Below are 21,238 nucleotides of genomic sequence, written 5' to 3' on the forward strand. Positions count from 1 at the left end.
GTAGTTTCACCGAAAAATGCACAAATAGATCCGGTAGAAAATCGGAAAAACTGGACAGATTCGTTTTCTGATTTTCTGGTAATTTTCAGACCAAATTCCGATCAGTTTCAGGCCAGAAATCCACCAATAACCACGTTTTGATACCACTTGTTGGGATCGGTGGAAACGAAACGCAAGAATTGAAATTTAATTGACACCAATTTGAAGTATAATACAAGATCGCAAAATACCACGAACATAATTAAAGTAAAGATGAATTAAGCAGAAGAATGACGAATTTTATTAATATGGAGAGAATTACAACTGGACAACAATGATGCTTCCATAAAACTGACAGAGGAGCCTTGTATTTATAGTACACTTGGTCTAGTCCTAAAAAAGTTCTAAAAAGGTACAAATATATAATTCAATTAGACTCATATTTGAGTCACACTTCTAACAGTTCGAATTCATGTACTGGTCATTGTAGTTTTCTTTTCTTTTCTAGCATTAGCTATTCGCTCTATTGCTTACATTGATTACTCGGTGATCTGCATTAAGCGGTTCTTTTCTAGAATTTGCATGTTTTTCTGCAGTAATTTCAAGATCATGATCGTATCATTTACAACAATATTAAACTTACTCTGATCATTATACCAAATACAATCATGTAATAGACTATGCTTTTCGGGCAGGCTTCGACTCTGAAGGCTAGATTTTATCTCACTCGATCTTCCACGCATATAGGAAGAGACAGAACTGTGATGCTTTCGCATAGCTTTTTGTCGAGTAATACCAGCTATTGTCGCTGCTGTCACTATGATCACATTGGCTGTTATCTTCCTTATCACTATCTGCTTCTGCTGTACCAGGCTTGAATATGAACATCCCGTGGGCGGAGCCGGGGGCACAGAATAGCCAAGAATGTACGTCCCAAAAGACTTGTATCGGTTGCTTGTCAACTAATACGGTTTGGTTTCCTCTGAATTTCCAATGCAAATTCCGAATGTGTATCAGTACAATCCCGTCTATGCTAATCCACATTTCGGGATCCTTATTCCCTGATGTTGAACTCTCTACAATGATCTCGTGCTCCTTTTGCCTGTCGTCAAACTTTGCTCTTGTGGAGAAACATTTTTTGGCGAAAACGTGTTCTTTTTTAGAAAATAGTGCTGCATCGACAAGGGCAGGTCTGGATTTTGTCCTCTTATAGGCCTTTTTCTTGTAATCCCCTACTAGTAACACAACTTCTTCGTCAGATACTAACGCGACATAGAAATCTTTACTGGGTTCTGGGCTGCCGGAAAATTTTGCTGATCGAAGATCCCAATAGGCGTCCAATTGGTTCCCATCAACCTCGAAAGTCTTGTAACCCTTTTTGGCCCAAAAATGCCAAGGTTTGAAATCAATCTTGCATGTCTGATTGTGATCGCTCTGCATGCTATCGACCGATATGCTTAATGAATTGTTCATCAGGTTCTTGCTCCATAAAACTGTCACATTTCGCCAGAACCCTCCGATATGTGTCTGATAAACGCATGACACAGTGCTATGAGCAGTTTTATCTGTCACGGGATCGTGTTTCGATTTCTGAGGCGGAGGTGGTTGAGAAGAGGAAAACGATTGAGACCTCGTGTGACCACGATGAGCCATTCATGTAATTCTTATCCTCTTCTAAAGAACAAAAACCCGAACGCCCAAGGAACAATCTTGATGAATAAAATTGGTTATCTCTATATGCTTCTTTGTCTGCATGCGTAATATATTCTTACATTGCATCAGAAGAACAGAAAAAATTTTAAACACGGAAATAACGACAAAAAACTAAGCCTTATTCCCAATATATTTGAGTCAGGATGCAAATTTCTCCATCAAGAAGGTAACCTTTTTGAGGATTGATCAAGAAAATCCTAATCATTGAATGAAGGAAAACATGTTTATTATCATAGGGGGAAAAAATCCTCAGATCGTTGTTTGTGTACAAGAAAACAGGAAGAGATTTTGTCGAAAATTTGCTGTTGAAATTATTTGGTGAAAAAAGTTGAAATCAAAATTTTTGTTTGTGGAGGAAAAGAAGACTCTATTTAGAGGCTGCAGGGAAGAGAATCTCCGCGTAATTAATAGGCCTCGAAGGTCCCTTCTATTTTCTTTTGACAGGTAACTAATGATTTTATTAATTATCATATTATTTGTTCAAGTAATGATTTCAAGAATTAATCAAATGGCTAAGATTTTCTAGCTTTTCTCGTTTTAAGAATAAGTAGATTGAAATAAGTAAATTTTTTTTAATTATTATTATTATTTTTTTGGGTGAAAGTGCCATTGCTAAATTAAAAAAGTTGATACACATTGAATTTTTCATTGGGTAATTATATTACGACTACAAATATTAATTACTACATCACATTTTAATCGTACCACAATTAAAATATGCTTTTAATAAATACACAACAATACAATTACAATTATACTCCTAATTCAATAAAAACAAAAAAGTGAAAAGAAAAAAAAAAGTATAATATTGTAGTATACTTATCACCAACATCAATCCTCATCTTCTCAACCTTCCCCCTCATTATTTCACGGCCACTGGAAAGGGAAGATGGAGGAAAAACACCATGCCATATTCATATGAAAAATTCAATGAGGGGCTTCTGCATATGAAAGTGAAGCCATATTTTAATAAATTACTCTTAGAACCTATTTCCCTTGAATGCAATTAGAATTCTACTAGTAAAAATACTTGAGAGCTAGAGATGAGGATAATCATGACCATAGAAATAAACAAGCACAGACAAACCATCAGTAAACCATGAAGCTTTACCCCTTTTTCAGTAGTTTGCATATCTAACTTAGTTTAAAGAACCACCTCAGATTTTTTCTACATTGAGTTACTTTAGTTCTTTAGGGTAACGTTTCACAGTTTAATGAATCTTCCACTTACTTGATGGGTTGACCAAAAAGTTATTCTGAGGATTTACAAGAAGATCAAAAAATAAGAGATTTTATAAATAATTATATGGCATACAGGCATTCCAGCCCCTTTTAATGAAGGGACGTGCTATTTGTTTAAATCAAATACCATGGTCTAATAATCAAACATTCTAATTAGTTGATAATATTAGAAGAGGGACACCCTTTGCTGCTCAAACTACAGCAGCAAATGCTATTCGCTCAACAGTAGATCATGGTTCATATTCTTAGTAAGAAAGAATAATCAAATTTCAATTGAAACCCCCTAATGGTTTTTGCTAGACCAACATATTGCCTTGGATAACAGGTTTTAGGATTGGACACGGTATCAAAGATCTTTTAGATACACATATTCCTTGAGGGAGGGGGGCCCATGAACTATTTTTGTCAATAGATTAGTTTGATCGCCCGAATCCCACAAATGAATTAAAAGTTGAATCTACATTGAATCTCACCTGAATCACCTCATTCATCCTCCTCGTAATGCATGCACGGTAATTCAAAAACCTACGTACACGCAAATTCATAGACCTACAACACAAGCAAATTCATGGACCATTATGACTAGTGCAGCACATATATAGCTCATCAGTATGCTCTCACGTAATGAATGCAAACAAATTCATGGACAATATGATAAGTATATATACGCAAATTCATAAACCCATCTTGTAATTAAATCACCATCTTACATGTTTTCTAATAAACGTGAAACAAATCGTATGTAAATACACGCAATTCATAATAAATTGATACAGAGCATACTAAATAATAGATTGAAGATAATCGTATTAATTTAACAATAAATTAAAGATAATATACTTGCATGCTTTTGATTGTTTCAAATTCATAATAAATCTCTTTGAATTAACAAAAAATTTAGATTTGTAATTTTCAAACTTAACAAATAAACTAAAAAATTCATCAGTAAAATGTGGTCAAATATAATATAAAATTCATTTACCATTAGAAAAAGAAAATTATCTTGACATCGTGGAAGAAAGGAAAAACCGCCAAAAAAGTTAAGAGAAATGAGATGTTGAGGAAAAAGAAATAAAGAAATTAGGTTTTATATTTGTGGTATAACAATAATTTATTCAATTAAAATGTATATTAAATTTCTAATTATGTAATTTTATTGAATGATATTTAAGTAAATAAGAAAATTGTAGTGTACTTAATAAAATTTATAATGGTAATAATACTACCCTTTTTCATTTTACAAAGTCAAACGAGTCGAGTCACGTCAAATGAGGTTATTACCTTCTTTTGTGAAAAAATTATTTACATCTAAATCCGACAAAAATGTATCCGAGTATATGACAATTAAATGAATAACTTGTATTTTATTGTGATTAAGATCTTGTAATCAGAATTAGAAAATAGTAATCATACAAATGTATTTATTTTTAACCAAGAGAACATATTTTTTTTGTAATTAATAATTTCTTATATTAATAAATAAAAGAAGTTAGAATTTTTTAAAAAAAAATTATTTATGTAGATAGTTTTTTTAATTAAATTTTTTTATTAATTTATTTTTTAAAATTTTGAAATTATTTATTTATTTATTTAATTTTTTAGGGAAAGAGATTGTTAATACATTAGTATCGCAATCAAATCAACTGTCAAGAAAGCAGAAGCAATGGCAACGACGCCAATGGTACCGCCAAACCCGGCTTTGGCTGGAAACCCGAATTTCGACGGGGCCGCACCACCAGCTATGGCGGCGCCACAGCCACCGGGAACAGATATGACTGGCATATGCTTCCGGGACCAGCTGTGGCTTAACACTTACCCACTAGATCGGAATTTGGTGTTTGATTACTTTGCTCTTTCTCCGTTCTACGACTACACGTGCAACAACGAGCAGCTCCGACTCCGCTCCATCCACCCCCTCGACCACTCTCAACTCTTGTAAGTAGATAAATATACACAAAAGTTCCCTTGTCAGCTTAACTAATTATCTTCCATGGCTAAATTATAGTTTCACTTAATTGGTAAATTTGAATCATACTATATGGTTCAGTTCGATGCTAAAATGATTGGAACAAAATAGGGGAGCTTTGAAGTGGAGTTGATTTTTATGATATTTTTTAATTTTTTAATTATGGAATTCAAAGAGTTGGTAAATAAAATATTTTGCTTCAACAGATGATTGTGAAATATAAGATTTACATTTTAAATTTTATATTGGGGAAAATATTTACCCCCAATATTTATTCTGGACAAAGATAAGGGATAAGTCAATTATTGTAATTTTGATAAATTTAGTTTTGTTCTATCTTTTGATGAAAAGTTTGACTGATTTGAGTTTAATGAGTTAAAGATGATAAATTTTTGTGGTTTTGGTTTTTCTTTTCATTTGAATTGATATCTGTGTATATAGGAAAATGACAGGCATAGAGTACATGTTGACTGAAGTGACAGAGCCTCATCTGTTTGTGATTCGTAAGCAAAAGAGAGATAGTCCGGAGAAAGTGACCCCTATGCTAACGTATTACGTCTTGGATGGGTCAATTTATCAGGCTCCTCAGCTTTGCAATGTTTTTGCTGCACGAGTTGTAAGTATCCCTTTACTCATCCTTCTCTATTTGCATGAGTGACCATCAAGTTTTATATATCATTTGGTCATCAGTAGGATTGATACTGATCAATGATTTTGTAAGATGTTTACTTGGTTTGTTTTGCATACCCTTTTTCCAATTTTTCAACACGTTGGTTCTCAAATCAAAGTTGATTTTAATTTGGAGAATATGGGAAAAAGGAAACCTAGAATGTTTTATGGAGGCATGCTTCATTAGTGATTATTGCCATTGGCAATATATATATTTTGGTTATAAACTGTACTCATAAAATCTGGCCTAAATCAAATCTCTAAAAAGGATGAGAATATGTTTAACTAATGCCTCTTGCTTAAACTATTTTATTTATCCCCTTTTCTTCTCAATGAATCAGTGGTTGCTTTGTTCCTTCGACCTATGCATAGTAGTAGAACACAGATTCTCTAGGAGTCCTAGGAAGTCTTAAACATCTGTTATTGAGATTATGCGGTCAGTTAGTTCAAAGAAAGGTTTTCCTGCTTTGATGCAAGGCTGTGTAGGAGTAACAGCAATGTTAATCTTTGAAAATCGGAAAGGATTTCAGTGTAAAATCTGAAATTCATTTAGTAGAGGATTAATATTTATTTTAGGTGGCAAAGTCTTCGTACATTGTCTATTGATTACAAGTCAAGTTTTTATATAGTTTCTATCTTACTAACTGAAATGCAGTTGTGGACTTTGGTGGCAAAGCCATTATGCCTTGCTTCCTTATTTTTCCTTAGCTTCTAAGATGAAAAGCAGTTATGGACAGTAAGAGTTAAGCCATATTTCTTTGTATTGAAATTTTTTTGTCGTCATTTGGCAGGGACGAGCTCTATATCACATATCAAAGGCTTTTACTACAGCAGCATCGAAGTTGGAAAAAATTGGATTTGGTAACTCACATGAACCTTTATGCCTTTTATTATGGACCTATGATGAAGGATGAGGCAATGCATTATCGCTACAACACCACGAAGCCCACTGAGATGCTAATAATAGGGGAATAGATAAAATAGTAATTAAATTACATATCATAGTATTTTTCACCTGCTGTCTTAATATAAAGCACTGCTCTTAGATATAGAAAGGGGATTATCTGTTGTTAAAAGGAAAAAAAAAAGAAAAATTAAAAAATCATTACATAAGTGCAGAATTCTACTTTTGCAAAGATCATGGTTTCTTAGTGTCAAATTTTGCATTGAATTGTATATAATATTTAAATGTGGTTCTGCTATATGCCGGGTGGAGCGAGGGAGACAACTCTTTTTGCCCCCCTACTGGACTGACACATAGAAAAGAATTCCAAAGATTTTATTTTTACCTATAAAAAATTAAATGGGCTTGGGAGCAGCCCCTCCCTCCGCCTCTGGCTATATGATTCTATTATTATTGATTGGTGTTCATATTTTTTGTGCTTTCTATAAGTCAACTGCCGCTTGATAATTCCAATGTGTTACATGCCTTAATTTCTATAATGATTGGTTGATGACCATATGAAAGTCGAGTGATTTGTGTTTGAGAGATTTTTGTTCAAGCCAAAGTCATATGATATCACTAAAGCGTTCACTTTCTTTACAGTATCACAAATTCATGGTTCCCAAAATCATCTTTAGCATTACGTTGATCCTTTGTACAACATAATTAGGGGAAAAGGGTGTTGTTTTTCCTTTTGTGCTTGAGCTAAGAGCTGTTAGTTGTTAAGCTTGACACCAATCTTTTCTAAACGGTCTGCCATTAGTTACTGAAGTTTTGTTATGCCACTGTTCAACAAATGCTTTAAGCCTTGTCTAATATCATCTGCTAAAATATTCATGTCACTTGTTTGTTTGATTCTTGCCTATTGGCTATTACCATCCTAAACGTTTATGACTGCTGACATACGATACAATTATGACATAAACCTGTATATATGCTAGCTCATCTGAATTCCTAATGATATAGCTTTCGTAAGTTGTAATTCATTTGCATCCTATTTTTTGAACATGTAGAGAATTATGATTGCTTAGGTATCTTGTTTGTAACTTTTCAGCGAGTTTCTATTTTGCAAAATTTGTATAAAACATCTAGTTTGTTGCACTAACATGGTATAGGAAAACACTTAACCACATGTAATTTTCGTAGTAGATAAAGGCTTCTTTCGATTATCTTCAAGCTGTTTTCCTTTTTGTTTTGTTCTCCAGACTTGATTGGCATAAATTTGTCTCTTATTTCCTTTAGTCAAGTGCATGCTTATTTTAAAGGCACTAGCAGTTCCTCCGATATTTATTTGGACTGTGATTTTAAATGGTATATGGATATAAAGTATGTTATGTCTATGGCTGGCTTCTGGAATGACTGTTGTTTTAAGCACCTACTTCGATAGATTTCATTTCATTACTTTTTAAGCATAATTTGTACCATGGATCATTAAGTTCCATCTTCTCTGATATAGTTGATGCTGAAAACGAGAAGACAGTCCTGGAATCAAAAGCCACCAAGGACGCCATTGACATAAAGGAACTTAAGCGACTGGACCATATTCTAGCATCGCTTCAACGCAAGGTAACTCAAGCATCTGAATAGAAAATCTGTTGTTTACTCTGGATTTTCCAATTCGTTGTCTGGAAGAAATTAATAGAGGAAATTACAATGAGAGGTCACTTTTAGAGAAAGAAAGTAAATGTGTCGACCGCTATTTGTTTTCTAAATCATGTCCACATTTTCAAGCAAAGATTGGCTTTTCTATCTGAGTGCCCACCTTGGCAAAAATAAGTTTTTAAAATAACTCTATTATTAGTCAAGGCTGGAAAGATGTATGTTAATTAGTCTGACTGAGAGGTAAGAGTTACTCTCAAAATAGGTAACGTAACTTCTATACTTAAAAAAAAAAAAGTCCAGACATATTTGATGACAATCTTTTACTTTCTTTAAAGCTCTAGCCAAAATGCTCCTGGTCTTATTCTATTTTTATATTACGTTATTTCTTGAATTTAAAATGATGCTGTTAATCATGCCTGTTTTGAGTTTGATGAGTGGAGAAAGTAGATATGGTTTTGCTTCTGAAAATTATTATATCATACAATGGGCGTCAAGTACTAAGCAATATTCTATTTTGTGCAGCTACCAGCTGCTCCACCACCACCTCCCTTCCCTGAAGGCTATGCCCCTCCAACTGCAGAAGGGGAGAAAAGCTCTGATAATCAGCAAGCAGACACCCAGCCGCCTGTTGATCCCATTATCGACCAAGGCCCATCTAAGAGAAGGAAATTTTGACACGGGAGTCCCTCATTCTCACTTCATTCTTTATCTGTCATTTCTTGAGAGAATCCAGCAGAGTCCAGGGCTAGTCGAAATGGCATGGACTGGGTTACAATATAGCTCAAATTAGCTAGTGTTACAATTTTGTAATATTTCAAAATTTGAAAGTTTGATGGTAATGCTTGTTTCTACGTTGTCACCGATGTACTTTCCCATATTTTCATCAGCTGAATTAGAAAAGATATCGGAGATTATATTGGTCTATAATTGTCTTTAGTCTGTAATGTAGTCCAGCACAAATGTGCCTCTCGGAAAATGTTAGATGTGCTAAAAATAGACAATACATTAGATAAACATTTCATATGCGATGTTGTGGTTGATGCTGCTAGCAAGTATGCCGAGTCAATTTAGCCCGCTAAAGACAATACTAACGTATGGGTTTTTTGAGTCATCAATATGCTCGATCGGATAAGATTGAACAAAGTATAAGACATTAGTATACCAATGTCTTAGGTTCACATGTCACCAAGCAATTTACACTTTACACGTGAGAAGGCTGGGTTGTTAACGTAAACAATCATGTTTGATGTACAACAAGTTTGGCATATGGCAAACTGCCATTTTACAGTTAAAAAATGTTTTTTCCTCCAATTATTTTGTTTTTACAACTATGCAATTGTCAAACATGATGTTTACTTCAAAGTGTACAAATGACAAATCCCTAATATAAATATAAAGAAATGAATTCTTCCACTCACTAATAGCTCAAGCGTCTATTCCTCTCTTTAGATGCATATAGGATAGCTCGATGCAAGTAACCAGAAAACATAACATGACTCAAGTGTTCTTTAACACGAGGTATGACAGAGCTCAGTCTTGAGCAAACTACGCAACTTTTAAAAAATGATTGTATAATTGTCCCAAATAAAGTCCAACCTATCTCGACTTTACAGCTATCTCCATCATACATGCTTCCAAGGAATAGTATAAGTACGCACCCACGAGGATGGCACAATGGTAAAACAGGAGAGTTCTATACGGAGTATCGGATGTTCGAATCCTCGCGATAGCTGGAAGACAACATTTATGTTGAAAGACAGATGTCTTGCGAAAGCTTTTTTGCACGTTGTAAAAGGAGATTTACAGGAAAGAGAATCACATTTAGAATGTTCAGTTTAAGTGTGCATAAATTGTGATTTCATTCGAATTTACTTGGGTGACAAATCAGGAGGAAAGGCCACCACTCCTCAAAATTAGTCAAAGTTTGAACACTTGAGTCACTACAAATAAAAAAAAAAGAATAGTACAACTACAGCTGATCGACACACCAAAATTCCTTCTTTGAACGTGAACGGCGCTCATTCATTCATGTGAAATCCAACGGCCATTAATCATTAGCCACGTCCAGCTGGACCCACCTTTCTGCATGGGTCCCACTCACACCTCACACCGTTTGTATTAATATCCCCCAACATCAGAAACTAAAGTTGGGAGTATTGTCAAAAAACTTCGAAATCCAAAAAATCAATCAAAAAATTTCTGAAAATGTCGTGGCAGACTTACGTGGATGATCATTTGGTGTGTGAAATTGACGGCGTTCATCTCACGGCGGCGGCCATCATCAGCCACAACGGAAGCATTTGGGCTCAGAGCGCCAATTTTCCTCAGGTCCTATTTTTCTCTAATTCCTTTTTTTTTTGTGTGAGCTGAAATTTTATCTGTAGATTAACAGTGTTGATTTTGGCTACTAGTGGTTTATGCATGATATAGGAACTAGCAAAGCTATCTATCTTCATCGGTTGGCGATTGGGCCACGATTCGTTGTCCAATACATTAAAATCCTATTAGATGGATGACGATCTTCACCGGTGATAGATAGCATTATTCTATAGGAATTCGTAAACTATGAATGTGATCGTTATATTTTGTGTAACTGGTTGTGGCTGGAAATTTTGCAAAATAAGAAAAGAAAAAATAGTGGAGCATGTACAAGTAGGAGCAATATTTTTGTTATGATCTAGTGTTGATCAGGGTATACACCAATTGTTATGCATGTAGCTTATATAGAGTGGAACACTGGTCCTGGATCAAATTGGTCGATGCCGGCGTGAAACGGAGCGGAGTGGAGTTGAGAGGAGCTATAAAGTGGATTTTCAGGTACTTGAAAGGTACAATGAAGTGCGGGATCATGTTTGAGAGACAAAATGGTGATATTTCAATTCAAGGATATGTAAATGCAGATTATGCAGGGGATTTGGATGACAGAAGGTCCCATACAGGTTATGTTTTCACACTCGCAAGTAGGCCCATATGTTGGAGATCAATGATACAGTCACTTGTGGCATTATCTACAACTGAAGCAGAGTACATGGCGGCAACTGAGGCAGCCAAGGAATCATTGTGGTTGAAAGGGCTTGTCAGGGAATTTGGATCAAGGAAGATGGAATGATGCTGTACTGTGATAGTCAGAGCGCCATCTTCCTAGCGAAGAATCAGATTTATCATGCAAGAACCAAGCACATTGACTTGAGATTTCATAAGATAAGAGAGTTGATTATTTTAGGAGAGCTGTTGTTAGAGAAGGTGCGTACCTCAAATAATGCAACAGATATGATGACAAGCCAATCACAATAGATAGGTTCAAGCATTGCTTGAACTCGATTAATATCTCTAGATGTTAGAGATGATGTGTCCTAACCCATTGGTCCTAGATGGTGTGGTTTTTCCAGGTTATGTTTTTCTCCTAGGGGGTGAATATTTACTAAGGTGGAGATTGTCGTGCATGTGGCTCATATAGAGTGGAACACAGGTCCTAGATCATCCGCGTTGATATCGGTTTTGTGCAGGTTTAATTCACTGTCTGCTTGTTAGGGACGCTGAATGAGTTGGGTACGGTATAGAGGTATTTCTTGTATGAACCTTAAAGTTTTATATGGACGAAGGCTAGGGTTAGTATAAATAATATGTTTTAATCCTATTTTTCATTATTGAAAAAAAGATATCTTTGCCTCGCTCTCGTGGACATAGACACACCGCCGAACCACGTAAATTCTTGTGTTGAATTTATTTTTCATCTCTTCAATATTACGCATAAAATCCAACACCAATCAATATGCAGTTTAAACCTGAGGAAATTGTTAAAATCACGAAGGATTTTGATGAGCTAGGATTCCTTGCTCTTACTGGGCTGTACCTTGGTGGTACAGTACATGGTGATTAAAGGAGAGCATGGTGTTGTTGTTCGAGGAAAGAAGGTTACTCTCTCTCTCTCTCGTAAAATAAGAATGAGTATGCACATGTGAACATTACTAGTTGGTCACTAGATTTTATTTTATTCTAAACTGGTCAGTGAGAATAAATTTTGTTTCAATAAAAGTTTGAGTTGGTTACTGAACTTAAAGGTTTTATTAAAATTTGGCCAGTCTCTCAGTGTGTGTGAGTAAAGATTTATTTATTTGAATGTTGAATGTACTTTATTGAGATGGATCTGTATTCTAAAATAATAAAGGGGATAATTGAAAATAAATTGAAGAAAAGTTGACTTAGTTGGCCGGGGCATGACTTCATAGATCTCAAAGAGATGCGATCATAGTGAGGTCATGACTGGTTCTGTATACCAAATTAACGCAGATTGGATGTTTCGACAGAGGAAGTTATGGGTTTAATGGAGTGGCCAAAAAATATATTCATGTAGCTGATATCAAATTTATTGAGAATAAAGTTCAATTTTTTTGGCTGTCGTCTTCGTTTAAATTACAACATGGGATTTCTATGCAATATTTCCATCAACTATTAACATAGCACATGATGTGTTTCCCCTTGCTAAATACTTTAAGCCTTAATTTTGTTATTATCCTCTCTGATGCAGGGGTCTGGTGGTGTACCTATAAAGAAAACTGGCCAAGCTCTCATTTTTGGTGTTTATGAGGAACCGATGACCCCGGGACAGTGTAACATGGCGGTCGAGAAGCTTGGAGACTGTTGACACACAAAAGTTTAGCCCAAATCGAATAGTCCAAAGAATGAAACCCAATTGAAGGATCCCCAAATCAGATAGCCCAAAGAACGGTCCAATCAGGCAATGCAGGATAAAGACCTAAATAGGGAAGCCCATGAATGCGGTAATATCGTCCAAGGTTACAAGTCGCCCAAGATTTGAGCGAATGGATTGCCATGCAGTCACCCAGAAATGTGACCCTATTCTCGCACAAACCTTCGAGTCGCCCAGGATCTTAGCAAACATAAGATGTTATGGTTACCCAAAGGTGCGATTAATGAAGCAGTTATTGAGTAGCCCTATCACGTTTCATAATTCAAGGAATTCAATTGAAGACGGTTGAACGACAAAAAGTAATGGCAGCAGTTAGAGAAGGCAGTTCCATGACAAGTTGGCCACTATGAAGAAAGTGGGCAGTTATAGAGCGATCAAGCAGTTTTTAAGCGGTTGATCAGGAAGAGATCATCCTGGGAGTATAAAAGGAAGAAAAGACATAGAGCAAAGGACCCGGAATCAAACACTCTCAAATAGAGAATATATAACTTTCAATTTCTTAGTTTAGATTTAAACACTTCTTTTCAATAACTCGTGTACTTGCGCCCCTTGGAGGCATTCTGTTTTTATTTTTCAATTGTAAAGTCATCGCCAATAAAAACATCCCTTTTTGGAACTTTGTCTCAAGAGATTTGTCCCTTACTCAATCGTCTGATTCCTTTTTAATTGTTAGCGATTAACCCGCGCGAAACAATTTAGCACGCCCAGTGGGACAGTGGTATTGGTGTTGAAGATACAAAATGTGAAACAATATGTCTCAGAGATCTGATAAGGAAGCAGCAAGTTAGGGAGGAGTCCAGTCTGTAATCGAGTGATATGAGGAGCAGCATAGCTCTCCACGAACAGATGGACAGAATCAGAGCAGTAACAGTCGTTACGAATCAATGGCAGAGTTAAGTCCTCGAACTATGCGTGCACTACTTGGAGAACTCACACAGAATGGGAATGCACATTATGACAACATGGCCAAACAACTGAATACTTTGAACGAAATAATGAATAAGTTAGTAGGCCAAATTTGTCAACCAGTTATGTCTCTTGCAAACCACTTTCAAACTAGGACAATTGTGGGACATAATCCTCCAGTCCTAAATCAAAATCAAGGGGTAGAACTACCTTTCGGTCCCTCTACTTCAAACCAGGGGGATGGTGTAGTGCCAAATCATAATAATGGTAGTGGTACGCCTAACTTGGGGGGTAATCCAAATGTAAGAGATAATGTCCTAAATAATGGGCAAAATACCCCACGTGTTAATGAGGGAATAAATGTTCAGGCTAATGGTAACAATGGCCCAAATCATGGTAACTTTGTTGCCAATCAAGGACCAAATATCAGGCATCAAACAAATCAACTGGTTAACCAACCTGTAGGAATTCCATATGACCCAAACGTCATGTTGAGGAATCAAATTATGGAAATCGTACAGGATCAGATGACTTTTGGGGTACGTCCTGTCATTAGGCTGACTTACACAAAGCAATATCCTAATTGGGTAGACCAAGCATATCCATAGCCTAGAGGGTATAAAGTGCCAGAATTCTCACTGTTTATCTGTTTAGGGGAGGTGTCTACTCTAGAACACATAGGGCGATTCACACTGCAAAGTGGAGACGTAATTGATTACCATAAAATGAGGCTTTTCCCTAATTCATTAACAGGAGTAGCTTTCTCCTGGTTCATCAATTTGTCAGCGAACTCTGTTCAAACATGGCAACAATTGGAACAATTATTCCACGCTCAGTTTTATAAGACTGAGTTTGAAGTTACTTTGGCCGATTTGGCGAATTTACGTCAAATGCCAAACGAATGGGCAGAAGGTTTCCTCCAAAAGTTCAAGACAGCAAGAAGTAAATGTTTTGTACATTTACCCGAAAAAGAGTTTCTCAAAATCGCTCAAGGTTGTTTGGGCTTTGATTTGAAAAAGAAATTCCAAGACAAGGAATTTTCTGACATTTTTCAATTGAGCACGAACGTGATTAGGTATGAACGATTGATAAGAGAAGAAGAGCAGATAAAAAATTCTAGCAAGGAGACTTATTATAGAGACCTAAATTTTGATGTTCATACCATCAATAACGAGTCATATGATTAGACCGAAATGTGTTTGGCCGAATTAGTCAAAGGAGACACGTATACTTGTCCTATAATGGCTAAGCCTAGACCATCGGGTAAGGATGAACCTATGAAAAATGAAAACATAAAAGATGGAATGTTCTCATTCGATGTAACCAAAGCTGACCTTATATTTGATAAATTATATAAGGATAAGCAGATAAAATTGAGCGATAAGTATAAATTGTCAAGCCCTGAACAAATTAAAGGTAAAAAATATTGTAAGTGGCATAATGCATTGTCACATTTGACTAATAATTGCTTGGTTTTTTCGCCATGTATTACAGGATTCCATTGAATCAGGACGAATTACGTTCAATGATAAGAAGAAGATGGCAGTAGATGAAAATCCTTTTCCACAGCCACTTGGAGTGAATATGGTGACTTCTGGTTTCAAAAATAAGTTGCCAAAATTCAAGTTGGTTATAGATAATGGAGAAGAAGACCCTGGACCACGTCTTAGTGTCTTTGAGCGTATTAAAGGAAAGGAACCAAAAAAGGATAAAGACATCTTGTGTGCATCGTAAAGGAGAAGTGAGTGGGAATACGGAGAAACCAGGGATATGGCAGCATTCCCATCGCCCTACTTTCTTCCCAAACGCTCAGCCTGGTAGAGGGCGAGGTACATCGTTCTTTAAGGGACCGCCTTTTGAGAGGCAGTTCAGGCTAGTAAATAATGGGAGAACATTCAGGCCGCAACCTTGCCAACCAAATGTATGGCATTCGTTCCAGTATAATGCAGAAAAGGCGATACCCTTCTACGAGATGACTAGAACCCAACAAAGGCGTTTCCAACGAAATTATGGACGAATGATGAGGCAACAACAGGGAGTGCCACGTCCTAAGGCGCCTAAACTATTCGAGGTAGCCAATCAAAATGTTCTCAAAGACAGTGAAGAGACTGGTACAGATGAATCAATGAAAGAGTTGCTAGAAACTTCTTCTGGGAGATCGAAGTTTGAGCGAGACGGAAGGGATGGAGAAGATCCAGATCAGTCCCTTACTATTCAGTTCGGTACGTTACCTCCTGTCGTGGCTAATAACTATTTACTAGCCAACGAGTTCAAGAATAAAGAGAAAGAAGAAGAAGAAAGAGAGGATAACGAAGGAGAAGCATGCGTGCTGAAATATGAAGAAGGCCAGACTTCTAGAGAGGCCTATAATGGTGAGGAAGATGATGGTATGACAGACATTGAAGAGGAAATCGACCTGGAAGCAGAAAGAAGAAGGAGAGGAGTATCGTACAATGCTCTGTTGAAGCAACTATATCGAGAGGGAGTTCGTGAAGTAGACTTATTGGGAGAACCATCTGGGCGTTCTTTCGATTTTTACGTGCTGTACGGGAAGCCTAAAAGGAAGAAGAGAGTGCCTCGCTCTGAAAAGTATGGATCACCTCCAAGAATAATGCCTCCTCCCACAGGTTGGGTAACTGAAGTTGAAGCATCAGAAAACAGTAAAAAGGAAATTCAGGAGACAGAGGCTCAGTGCAATATGCTGCACGTTGACTTATCACAAAAGGATAACTCGACAGAGGGCAAGCAGGAAGTAGAAATAGAGGCTGTCGAAAAGGTTATTTTTAAGCGGCCAGCCATGAAATTGACTAAACACTTGAGGCCGTTGTACGTTAAAGCTCTAGTTAACGGCATACCTGTGGCAAAAGTGCTTGTCGATAATGGAGCAGCTATAAACACCATTCCATCTATGATGATGAGGAAATTTGCAAAGACAGAAGGGGATATGATTCCAACAGAAGTCATCCTTACAAGTTTCAATGGAGGAGCAACCGCAGCTAAGGGAGTTATGCCATTGGACATAACTATAGGTACAACTACTAGGCCCACAGTCTTCTTTGTAATAGATGGTCCTACTAGTTACAATGTGTTACTAGGAAGAGATTGGATACACGAAAGTCGCTGTATTCCCTCATCGCTCCATCAATGCCTGGTTTTTTGGAATAACAAGGGTGAAGCAGAGGTGGTGCAGGCCGATCATAGGCCTTTTGTCGCAGAAGCAAACTCGGTGGAAAGGTTCATGTACAAAGGAAACTATGGACCTGTCAGGGTAGTCCAAGATGGGAAAGAAACTCAGATTGTCACGCAGAGTGAAGAGCCATTTTCAATGGACGCACTCATTGAAAAGTTCAGTCAGATGAGGCCAAATATAGTGGCCTTAGAAGAGCCAGTAATTGGCAAAAGAATAATCAAGGAGTCTTGAATGAGTTCTAAGCAACAAAAGCAAATGGCCGATATTAAGGCCTTCAAAGCCAAATTAATGGCTTTCAATAAAGAATGCAAGGACAAGACGAAAGAAGAGGCAGCCCTGAAAGCATTTAAAGACAAATTAGCAGTATCCGAATTGGAACAAAGTATTGGCCGAGAAGTCAATAAGGTGGATTATTTAGAAGAAGAAGTGCTTACAAGGGAGCTGGACGAAGAAGTAATGCGGATCATCAAGTCTGGATACGCTCAAGCACAAGACCCTCTGATTAAAGTAAATATGGACAATGAAGGAGAAGATCGTTCAACATTCATCAGCCAGATGCTTGATCAAGAGGTTAGTGATAAATTAATCGCTTTGTTAAATGAGTATAAATATTGTTTTGCTTGAGAATATGAACAAATGTCTGGTTTAGATAGAGACTTGGTGGAACATAGATTACCAACTAAGCCTAATTTTAAACCTCATAGGCAACCTCCCAGACGTTTTGCTCTTAATGTACTCCCTGAGATTAAGAAAGAGATAGAGCGATTATTAAAAGCAGACTTTATTAGAACAGCCAGGTATGTCGAATGGTTGTCCAATATCGTGTCAGTACTAAAAAAGAATGGTAAACTAAGGGTGTGCATAGACTTTAGGAATTTAAACATAGCCACACCCAAAGATGAGTATCCAATGCCCATGGTAGATTCTTTAGTCGACTCAACTGCCGGACACGTCATGTATTCTTTCATGGATGAGTATTTAGGATACAATCAAATTTATATAGTTGAGGAAGACATACACAAAACTGCCTTTAGATGTCCTGGGTCTCTAGGATGTTTTGAATGGGTAGTCATGTCTTTCGGCCTGAAAAATGCAAGAGCAACTTATCAAAGGGCAATGCATTTAATTTTTCATGATATGATAAGCAAGTTTGTTGAAGTGTATGTAGATGATATAGTAGTCAAATTCATTAAAGAAGAGGATTATTTCGAACAGTTAAGATGTTCATTTGAGCGAATGAAGCAATATAAGTTAAAGTTGAATTCCTTGAAATGTGCATTTGGTGTTAATGCAGGGAACTTTCTTGGTTTCTTGGTACACAAAAGAGGGATTGAACTTGATAAAAATAAAACGAAGGCCATTCTAGAGGCCAAACCATTTAGCAACAAAAAAGAATTGTAAAGGTTTCTAGGCCAAGTAAACTTTTTAAGATGCTTTATTTCTAACTATGCAGGGCGAACTAAAGTCTTTTCGCCACTTTTAAATCTGAAAAATCAGGACGAATTCATCTGGAAAGAAGAATATCAAAAGGCTTTTGAAAGCCTGAAGACATATTTATCAAGTCCACCAGTGTTGGTGTCACCAATCCAAGGACGGCCAATGAAAGTGTATGTATCGATTGAAAAAGAATCAATAGTTGGAATGGTCGCACAAGAAGATCAATTTGGTGAAGAGAGGGCGATTTACTACTTGAGTAGATGGTTAACAAAATGTGAATGTAATTACTCTGCTATCGAAAAATTATGTCTTGTATTGTATTTCACATGTACAAAATTAAGGGCTTATTTACGGCATGTAACCGTTTATTTGATTTTTAGAGTAAATTTGATTAAGTATATATTCTCTTGCCCTATTTTACCCCAAAGGGTAGGCCTTTGGACGTTAGCTTTGTCAGAATTCGAAATATAATACATACCCCAAAAGACAGTCAAAAATCGGGCTTTGACTAATTTTCTAGGCGATCATTCATGCCTTGACATGCCTGAAGAAATTTAATTAGAAATCAATTCGTTCGAACTAAAACCTTGGGTGTTGTATTTCGATGGGTCAAAAACCTCTAAAGGTGCAGGAGTAGGAGTAGCATTGATAAATCCTTTAGGGATTTGCTACAAGTTCGCATTCACTTTGGATAGGATGTGCACCAAAGTGATTCCATCATGAGTCAATATGAAATCGCCAAAGAGTTGTTAGAAGAATTCGACCAAGTAAAATTTCAATGCGTTAATAGGATATATAATGACGTGGTAAATGAGTTGGCCCAGATAGCCTCAGGGTACTTAAAGGTTTTTAATTGGAAGTCTACTTGTGAGTATGGAACCATATTGCCCATGATCCAAAGAAGGGCGAGAACGATTGAAATTTATTGCATACAAGATGGAGATGCAATATATTGGAGGGTAGAGATTAAGGAGTTCCTTAAAGAATCTAATAAAGGAGGTAGTAGAAAAATGAAGTTGCGTTTGCTAAACTATGCACTGATAGATGAAGAGTTGTTTAAGAAACGCCCTGATGGTATATTGCTAAAATGTGTAAGTTTGCAAGAAGCTAGGACGATCATGGCTGAAGTGCACGAAGGGATATGTGGAGCTCATCAGGCTGGCCAAATGATGAGATGGTTAATTATTAGGAGCGAATATTTTTGGCCAAAGAGTTGTTTAGCATGCCAAAAGTATGGTCCAATACAAAGGGCGCCAGCACGAGAGATGGCACATATTATTAAACCTTGGCCGTTCAAGGGTTGGGCGATAGACCTGATAGAGAAGATTTATCCCCCATCGTCCAAGCAACATACTTTTATTATAGTTGCAACTGATTATTTCACTAAGTGGGTAGAGGCGGTACCTTTAAAGGAGATCACCCAAAAGAATGTCATAGAATTTATCAGTGATCACATCATTTATAGATTTGAAATTCCACAAACTTTAAAGGTAGATCACGGAACATCTTTGAATGGGGATCAAGTAAATAAATTCTTGAGCGAGTTTGAGGTTAAATTAGTGAACTCCACACATAGTACGCTCAATCCAACGGACAAGCAGAATCTTCTAATAAGATTTTATAAAATATCTTAAGAAAAATGATAGATGAAAATGTCAGAAATTGGCACGAATGTCTAAACAAGGCCTTATGGGCTTATAGGACGTCGCCTCGGTCAAGTACAAAAATTACTCATTTCCAACTTACTTATGGACAAGAGGCCATTTTGCCTATGGAAATCAACGTGCAATCGATCGGAGTGTGTTTGCAACATAAATTAAGTGGTGATGAGTATACCGAATTACTAGTTCAAAACTTATTGGAGTTGGACGAATTAAAGTTAGACGTCCTAGATAGATTGCAAGTTCAAAAACGAAGAATGACTAAATTTTATAATAAAAAAGTTATAGCCAAGTCGTTCAGCCTGGGCGAATTGGTTTGGAAAATAGTACTCCTTTTGGATAGCAAAGATCCAAAGTATGGCAAATAGTCGCCCAATTGGGAAGGACCATATAAAATAAATAATGTGTTGCCTAATGGAGCATATCATTTGGAAGATTTAGATGGCACCAAGCACATGAGGTTCGTTAATGGCAAATATTTAAAAAAATATGTTCCTTCCTTATGGGAAATTGAACAAATAAAAGTGTAGTCAAATCGCATTGAACGATCGTAGAGTAAAAAGGGCCAGAGCGAAATACGTTCAAAATAAATTCCTTTATTATCAAACGTTCATTACAAAATTACAAAATACAAAATAATAAATGCTCTACAAGTTACAATTAAGAGTAAACTAATCTCCCGGTCGATCGCCGAGTAAGAGGGTGAACTGGCCTTGATTGCCATCCTGATCGCACTGCTGCAAAGGCAAGCAGAGAGGTCGAGAAGTACCCCCAGCAAGCAGAAGAGAAGAGAAGCACCCTCGCACCACCTTTCTAAATGCATCGCTGCAATGACGGGCAAGGAGGCTGAGAAGCACTTTCAGCAAGCAAGGTGGCCTGTAAGCACCTCAAAAATTATCTTCCATCATTGAACTCCTTGTAGGAACAGAAACGGTGGGAAAAACTTTACTGCTGGCCAAGAATATTTCCTATATCTCCCATACCAAAGGTGACATCAAGAAGGACGGCAAAATGGGCGGATCAGATGATCCATTTCCATGGAAAACGAAGGTTTTGGATTGATTGTCAAAATGCCAAATAATGGTAGCAAATTGATTTTTTTTGAAGAAGTAAATGGAAATGAAGATGGAAAGTGTGAAGTATACGTGCATTTATAGGGGGGTGAAGGTGAAAAGACAGAATATGAACAGCCACATTCGTGCCTAGTAAATGGAATTAA

The 21,238-nt window shown here is 36.8% G+C and overlaps 2 protein-coding genes and 1 pseudogene across 2 annotated transcripts; 2 read left to right on the forward strand and 1 right to left on the reverse strand.

Annotated features, from left to right (window-relative positions):
• Positions 1 to 377: 377 nt before the first annotated feature.
• LOC111380111 lies at positions 378 to 1,747 on the reverse strand. Its single transcript, XM_023003584.1, has one exon. It carries the CDS (start codon positions 1,630 to 1,632, stop codon positions 703 to 705), a length of 930 nt encoding a protein of 309 aa, XP_022859352.1. The 5' UTR covers positions 1,633 to 1,747; the 3' UTR covers positions 378 to 702.
• A 2,793-nt stretch (positions 1,748 to 4,540) lies between these two features.
• On the forward strand, positions 4,541 to 9,038 carry LOC111380104 (mediator of RNA polymerase II transcription subunit 6). Its single transcript, XM_023003572.1, has 5 exons — positions 4,541 to 4,869; positions 5,342 to 5,516; positions 6,361 to 6,430; positions 7,969 to 8,078; positions 8,637 to 9,038. Exons 1-5 carry the CDS (start codon positions 4,598 to 4,600, stop codon positions 8,787 to 8,789), a joined length of 780 nt encoding a protein of 259 aa, XP_022859340.1. The 5' UTR covers positions 4,541 to 4,597; the 3' UTR covers positions 8,790 to 9,038.
• A 1,281-nt stretch (positions 9,039 to 10,319) lies between these two features.
• Positions 10,320 to 19,695, forward strand: LOC111380107 (annotated as a pseudogene).
• Positions 19,696 to 21,238: the final 1,543 nt, after the last annotated feature.

This window comes from Olea europaea, unplaced genomic scaffold, assembly GCF_002742605.1.
Source record: "Olea europaea var. sylvestris unplaced genomic scaffold, O_europaea_v1 scaffold2094, whole genome shotgun sequence".
Lineage (NCBI taxonomy): Eukaryota > Viridiplantae > Streptophyta > Magnoliopsida > Lamiales > Oleaceae > Olea > Olea europaea.

Excerpts from the sequence above, each read along its gene's own strand:
- LOC111380111 (XM_023003584.1), bottom strand. The coding sequence starts at position 1,632 with ATGGCTCATCGTGGTCACACGAGGTCTCAATCGTTTTCCTCTTCTCAA.
- LOC111380104 (XM_023003572.1), top strand. The coding sequence starts at position 4,598 with ATGGCAACGACGCCAATGGTACCGCCAAACCCGGCTTTGGCTGGAAAC. Across the intron at positions 4,870-5,341 it reads CTCGACCACTCTCAACTCTT|GAAAATGACAGGCATAGAGT; the intron begins GTAAGTAGATAA and ends CTGTGTATATAG. Across the intron at positions 6,431-7,968 it reads GTTGGAAAAAATTGGATTTG|TTGATGCTGAAAACGAGAAG; the intron begins GTAACTCACATG and ends TCTCTGATATAG.